At 42.7% G+C, this 7,124-nt stretch overlaps 1 protein-coding gene across 3 annotated transcripts in view; it reads left to right on the top strand.

Annotated features, from left to right (window-relative positions):
- The window catches only part of TAOK3 (TAO kinase 3), a 93,642-nt gene that overhangs the window by 78,249 nt on the left and 8,269 nt on the right, over positions 1–7,124 (top strand). For all 3 annotated transcript variants that reach the window (XM_010574344.1, XM_010574325.1, XM_010574333.1), the window contains one exon: positions 6,841–7,077. In XM_010574344.1, coding sequence (XP_010572646.1) covers positions 6,841–7,077 — 237 coding nt within the window. The remainder of the gene's footprint in view (positions 1–6,840; positions 7,078–7,124) is intronic.

The raw sequence follows: 7,124 nt of genomic DNA, 5'->3' as shown, positions 1-7,124 counted from the left end.
TTTAAAGAGTGACCTAGAAATGTGTGCATTAGAGGACTTCATGCAGCACACCTGACACAGGCAGGATCTCTGGTCTCCTGGATACCCTCTGGCTTGTGATTTTTTTTTTTCTCTTTTGTATGTGTATGTGTGTGTGCATGCACCCAGTATAGTGCCAACGCTATTGCCTGCACTGAGCAAATAAAAGTAGGATCCAGTTAGGTTGGCTGGAAGGAAGAAATGATGAATGACTCAAGTATACTCCAAACTTATATACAATTTGATTGATAAATAGGTATGTGTGTTGAATATATTAATATTCTTTTACTCCCTGTGGAAAGCTGCTGCACCTTCTTGTCCTGCCTTCAGCAGCAGAGTCCATAACTCCTATCTTCCTTGAATAGGTCATCCTTGGGCTACTTGGGTGGCTTGAAGGGGGCAAGGCCCCCTTGGGAGCTGATGAAAGATATTGGTATGAAGGTATGGACTGTGAGATCTTCCCAGACCTCTAAGCTCTGGGGAAGACAGCTAATGTCCCAAGGTCGCTCCTAAATCCCATGGCAGCCTCCTGTGGGGCTGGGACTCTGTCTGCCTTAATTCCTTAGTCACTTGGATTTGCTAAATCTTTCTGCTTCAGTGACCAAATGATGATAAAGATAAAATTAATACTGGGTGGAGAAGATGGTAGGCTTTTTTGGAGAACTTTTTTTTTTTTTTTTTTTTTTGGCTTTCTGTGGAACATGCTCTGGTGTGGAGTGTGTCTGGGCTCATGCTGGGAGGGCTTAGGGTGCCCATGTAAGGTAAGCAGTACATGCACAGCACAGTATCTTTTGGGGGAGAGGGAAGTCCCACCCATTAGCTCACTATGTTAGCCAGCAGGCCTTTGGAAAAGCACATGGAAGTATGTGTCATGCAAAAGCTTTGTTGTCCCCATCATATGCACACATATCCCCTTCCCAGTATAGAGGGAAGTTCCCAAAGCACCTCCTTGGTGCTACAGGAGGTGTTACTGTGTCCTTAGGTTCTGAGGTTATGTGGTGGGGAAGAAGTTTCCCTGTGTTTACGACAGAAATATTTCATTTAATTTCAGTTAACCTTGTGATGAGCTTTCCCTTTAATAATCTTTCATTCCCACCTCTTCATGTTCCAAAATGGAAATCTAGGGGGGGGGGGGGGGAAAGGCTAAGCTGAAACCTATTGCACAGAACATGAAGAATGCCAGCATACGTGCTTGGGTTTGAAGTGCTGGTGTGGCTGTCAGCACACTTTTTTTTATCACTGTGCATTCGATCACTGCTCAGTGGCTGGATGATGTCAGTGGGTAATAGTGCTGAATGCTGCTGCTCTTCTGGCCAAAGGAAGACTCTCACGCCTGCCCCCTTGACTTCCTGCTTAAATATCTGTGGGGAGGGCAAGGTCAGCCATGTAGCTGATATGCTGAGAATGACCTAAACATGTCTGGAATTCATAGTGTGAAACCAGAAATTGATCCCACAGTATTAAAAACTAAAAAAACCAGCATACTTTGGTTCCCTACATCGTTGCTGCTGACCATCAGTTGGTTTCTCAGCAGCTGGGTACCGCTTCCTGGGCGCAGAAAGATTATGCAGTTGAGAGCATCAGGTGGCCTGTATTGCAGAGAATCAGAAAATGGGAGTTCTGACCCCAAATTCAATAATATGGGATGATATTTGGGTGTAAAAACTTCTGCTTGTGGGATTTTCTGAACACTACCCCCCAACACGAGAGCAGGGCAGCATTATAGAGGAAAAGCACCGAGTCTGGGTGCCGGGGGCTGTTGCTTCACAGCTGTTCCTGCTGGTGGAGTCCAGGGTCTTGGGCCCTCAAGTCCTTGTTATTCACCCTTAGATCAGGATATTGCAGATGGAGGGAAGACGGGCATTTCTAAAAGGATGCTCCTAACTTGGAAGTTGGATCTCTTTCTAAAAACAAGCTCAGGTAGCTTCAGCGAGTGCAGGGGTGACAGGAGAACTACATTAGACAGCTCTACGCTCCAGATGTCCCAGTGATTTTAAGCATCATTTTAATGGCCCTGCCCAGTTGCTCTGCAAAAGCATCACATGAATAAGAAGGAAATTGGACAAACTTCCAGATAAAATAGTGAAATGGGCTGTCCACAAACAAACAGGCTGTGAATATACCTTTCTAGTCTTTCAGTGATGCTTTGATACTAAGGTTAAAAAAAAAAAAAAAAAAAAAAGGAGCAGATTTCGTTCAGAAAGCTGAAGGAGCTTACCTTTGGTCATAATTCAAGCAGCAATTTTAATAGTCACTCTTTCCTGGACCACCTTTCTCTTTGGTCATTGTGGAGACCAACCTCCCCCAACCCTCCCTTTTTTTTTTTTTCTTCCATGACACTCTTGTGGCAACAGTAACCATCACTTTGGAACAGTGGTGGAAAATACACTGCATATTTCTGCTGTTGCAGTGGAAGTTACTATCTGAAATGGAGATCAGGTACCTACTACATCTCCATATTATTTTGCAGACTATCAGTGATCCATAAATTAAAAGTTACAACTAGAAATCTAAGCCTTGAAGCTCAGAAAGCTGCTGTTTAAAAAGAATGGTAGAGCTTCTGCATGTTGATAAGACTACACCTATCAGCATTTTCAAGTGAAAGGTGTTTTTTAAATATGTGCAGAGGTGCATCGATCTGCATTTCTGGATGTCTTTCATGCTTGACCTCTTAACTCCCCACCACCTCATGCATTTCCTTGATAGCTGCTTTTACAGTTTTCAGATGAAATGATCTAATAGTTAAAATTTCATAGAAAGATCAGACAGTGTGGATTCTTATCGGAGGCCTTGGTGTTGTCTTTGAAATCCAAATGCCAGCGAAAGAATGATGTGATCTCATCCAGGGTCTGCAAAGCGAAATACCTAGCTATGTGTGAGCAGGCTTCTCTGGATGTGGCCATTAAAAGGACACCAGGGCAGTCTGACTCCAAAACCAGGTACATTTACATGATGGCTGTTCCCTTGCACCCTCTTCTGCTGAAGCAATGACATTTTATTCCAGATGGTTGAGTTTCTCTTAACAGACTCATCTGGCTGCTGCCTTTATAGATCTTTGCTCTAAAAATACTGAACTTGTTCTTTCTTATCTCAAAAGTTCTTTTCTTGCTGTGAGAGGCTGCCAGCAGTGTCTTGCTCAGTACCCTGCTTTGTCCAGCAAAGAGGAGCTCAGTATTTTCTTTGGTTATTGTGAGGTGAGAATAACCGTCCTTTAGGAGAGCATTCAATGTCTTGGTTAAACAATGTGGAAAAAGGAACTCGAGCTGCTGGTTTGGAGGAGAAGTTGAGTCCAACTTCCTTACATAAAGCAAAAATCTTGGAGGGGTGAAAGAGGGAAAGTTTGGATTTTTATGGCAAGTGAACTGCCTGTGGGAGTAGGTTGGAAAAGACATCTCTCAGTTCTGTGTGTGCCAAAGATACAGAGAGATAAGAAACTGAGAAAATGTCATACCTTAATAAAAGCTGTTCTGTTTTAGACAGTTTTTTTGGTTCTCCTGATGATCTGCTTGATTATTGCATGCTGCAGATAGAGCTTCAGGAAACTGCCGTTTTCTGCTTTAAAGAATCCTGACATTTTCTGGTTATGTGGAGAACAAATTTTGCAATAAGCAATTCAGTTATCTTTTTTCCCCATAATAATCTATGGCATTATGTTTGTGAAGTGTTCCAAGTGCCTTTGTCTAAGAACACCAGAAAGGTGACTACTGGAACTTCCCCAAATTTTCTTTTTAAAATGGTTGCTCAAACTGTTCATTCATTAGGGGCTTAATCTTTAAAACCATAATCCTTTATTCATTCATGTGTTGACATGCTTAGTCTGAAGAACTTCTCTGGTACTGACTGGTCATATTCAGTAACTAGTATTAATTTCTTCCAATTTCATCCATTCCCCGAGATCACCATTTGGAGACCTTGTCTTCAAAGACGGAGTTCTGAAGAGTGTTGGTCTTGATTAGAAATTATGGTGATAAATTAGGTCTTTAGCACGAGCATGCTGTATGCAGACATTAAATCCACGAGATGTCCACCAAGTCTACTGTTCTCCTTCTCTCTTGTCTTCAGGAATGAAATACTTCTTTTGTTTTCCTCTGACTTTTTAATGTCTCATATTCTGCTGTGACTAAAAGGCTTTATCAGCTAGTGTTATAATTAGTAATTGCATCCTATTGTTGGGGATAAATATCCCAGACCTAATGTGAAATCTTTCAGAGATGGAATTCTTGTCATGAGAGAGACAAGCTGAGCAAAACTGGAAATGGTGTGCACAGGAGCAGCAAAAAAAAAAAAAAGGATAAAAGTTCATTTTTGCTGTAAATAAAACAAGTGCATATTCTAAATCTCATTAGAGATTAGACCGAAGGGGAAACTGGGAACGTTGCTAGCGGATTCTTAGATCCATTTTTTCTTATACTCTTGCTGTTTGCTTCATTCTGCCAACTTCTTGGAACGGAGTGTGCCGTGCAGAACGTCCCACTGCTCACAAAAAGGCCGGGCCTCAAAAATAGCACATCCAGGAAGATCTTGTACTGCTGCGTGGTACTTATCTCCATGTCTCCGCAAGTCCCTGACCAAGTCTGTTCTCTCCAAGTCGTATGTCATTTAACATGGTAAATGGCATATGTGAAATGTTGGGGGTCTGCCTGTCTTACCTGACATCTGTCCCTTAAAATTAGCTTGGATGACTTCTCAGAGGAACGTTCATTACCTGGAAGCTTCTGTCAGAGATCTTATTCCTGCTGAACTTGACTGAAATGTGCAAATTCCTTCAAGTGCTTACCAACTTCTGCAAAGTATGGCTGTCATTGTTACGCTTTAAAAAAAAAAAAAGCACTTTTTGAACTATAGCAATACAGAGGACTAATACTGTGTTTGTGTTTCTGTAGTCATTTCTACAGTCTCACATATTCCTGGTATCTGGCTTAGATCTATTTCATTACCTAGCCTCAAGCATTTGAAGGCTGCTATGTTACACCAATTGCTGAGGTATAAGTGTATATTTAGTCCAGTCAACTTCAAAATAACATCCCAAAATTCCTCGTACAAGGAGGATGTGATTTATGCATCATCGCTTACCTTGTAGTTGATGTTTGACTTCACTAATGTGGAAAACCCACCATCATCACTTTTTGGTAATGGAGTCTGACACAGCACTGTAGTCAGGCTAGTTCTTTGTTTTCTTTGCGATCAGATGTTTCCTTTTCTCTCTGGGGTTGTCTTTGGAAGGGATGGGGGAAGACAGAGGCTGTCCACTTCAGTTGCTACATCCTTTCACGTCTTGTTTCTGTTCTGGCACTCTGGCTAGCATTTTCTTGGTTGGTAACTATTTACTGTAAATTGTTGTTAATCTGTTTCAAGGTGAAGGCTTTGGAAGGCTCTTCCTAACCTCCTCTTCACACTCCTTCCAAATGTTGGTAGTCATTTGAGCTGAGACAGGTGGCAGCATGCTGTCTGCCTTGGGTGATACATCAGTTATGGTGTTAAACTTGCTTGTTGATTTTGGAGCACTTACTTGATCACTGCTTGCTATCAGCTACTAGTCCTGAAGCACAGGGCTGCCAGCAAGTGGCCTTGGTTTGCTGCTCGGCAAAGCAGCTGCTCATCTTCTGTTGAACTTGAGCCTTCTCAGGTCTGTAGGTGCATCCCATCCTACATCTGAACTTACTTTGAAGATCTCTGAAAAATAGCCTTCAAATGACAGCAGTACTGTAGTAGGTGCCAGTTCTTTCTCTTGGCTGCTGTCAGAAACGCATCAGGAAGGCTGGGCTCTTGCAGACTGCAGGAAGGACTGTTGGTTCATAAAGCTTCAATGATCACCATCAAAGGGCTGAGCTCTTTGCTTCATACTTGTTAAGTGTGAAAGGAGAGGTCCCCTTGTACAGAATCAGGGACTGCAGCTCTACACATGTACTAAGGGCTCTAGCTTTTGGCTCCCAGGACTGTCATATAAAAGATCAGTAGATCTTTATATGTGAAGTTCCTGGGACTGTATTTAAAAAAAAAAAAAAAACCAGCCTTGGACACTTTTCCTCTTTTGAAATGGAAGCATTACCATTCGCATTTTCTTCTGAAAATTTTTGGCACAACTTACTGGCGGGTTTTTTTTTCCTTTCACATGGATACACTTGGGCATGGAAATGAATGTGGAACTTGTGAGTTTGTTTCAGCTGAGCAGAGTTTGAAATCTGCTTAGACCATCTGATCAATCTTGTTAAGAGCACACAGTTCCAGAACAGTGTTCCCTTGTTAGAAAACTTTCAGTTCTGGTAGGGAATGAGCTCAGTCTTGCCATACTCTCGGATTTTAAGAAGAAATTTTGAAGGAGGCTACTCATCGCAGGAAATAAGTATTGAGGGACTGAATTGGAACCGTGGTGACTTGAGGAGGAAGGAAAGAACGGGTGGGTTGAGGGGGGAGTGTCTTAAAATGGCTGCCATCTTGTAAGTCCATGTCACCCTCAAGATTTGAGTCCTGTGTCTGAAGAAGGTTGTCCAGCAGCCACCTTTGTTTCCAGATCTCTTCTAGTGTTTCGTGGAGTGATTAGTAACCTGCTGTTTCCTTTATTCATAACGTGGCATTTTCTGCTGTGTTACTGAAAATGCACATAAAATTCTCAGGAAAAGATGGGGGGTAAAAATCAGGAGAGAGAAACCTTATGACCTCATTTTTTATATTAAACAGCAGCACCCTCTGAAACCTGCAGCAGCATTCCCTGAAAGTTGATTTATAAGAGTAGGGTCTGGTTTACAGGTAAGCAGCTAACATGGAGACAGCTTGTCTGTGAAGGCGGCCATGTAGCACTTCTTCCCCTTTTCCTGACATCAGGTTACAAGACAGATCCATGAGCATGAGCAGGAGAACGAGTTGCGGGAACAGATGTCAGGATATAAGCGGATGCGGCGCCAGCACCAGAAGCAGCTGATCGCCCTGGAAAACAAGTTGAAGGCCGAGATGGACGAGCACCGCCTCAAGCTGCAGAAGGAGGTGGAGACGCATGCCAACAACTCGTCCATTGAGCTGGAGAAGCTGGCCAAGAAGCAAGTGGCTGTGATGGAGAAAGAGGTGAGTAGAGTTACAGGCTCCCTAGCTGTACATCAAGATTGGAGGGA

This window comes from Haliaeetus leucocephalus, unplaced genomic scaffold (genome assembly GCF_000737465.1).
Source record: "Haliaeetus leucocephalus isolate CR32 unplaced genomic scaffold, Haliaeetus_leucocephalus-4.0 Scaffold13, whole genome shotgun sequence".
In the NCBI taxonomy this organism is placed as follows: Eukaryota; Metazoa; Chordata; class Aves; order Accipitriformes; family Accipitridae; genus Haliaeetus; species Haliaeetus leucocephalus.
Note: the sequence above shows the minus strand (reverse complement) of the source record. Positions and strands in the feature narration are given on the sequence as shown.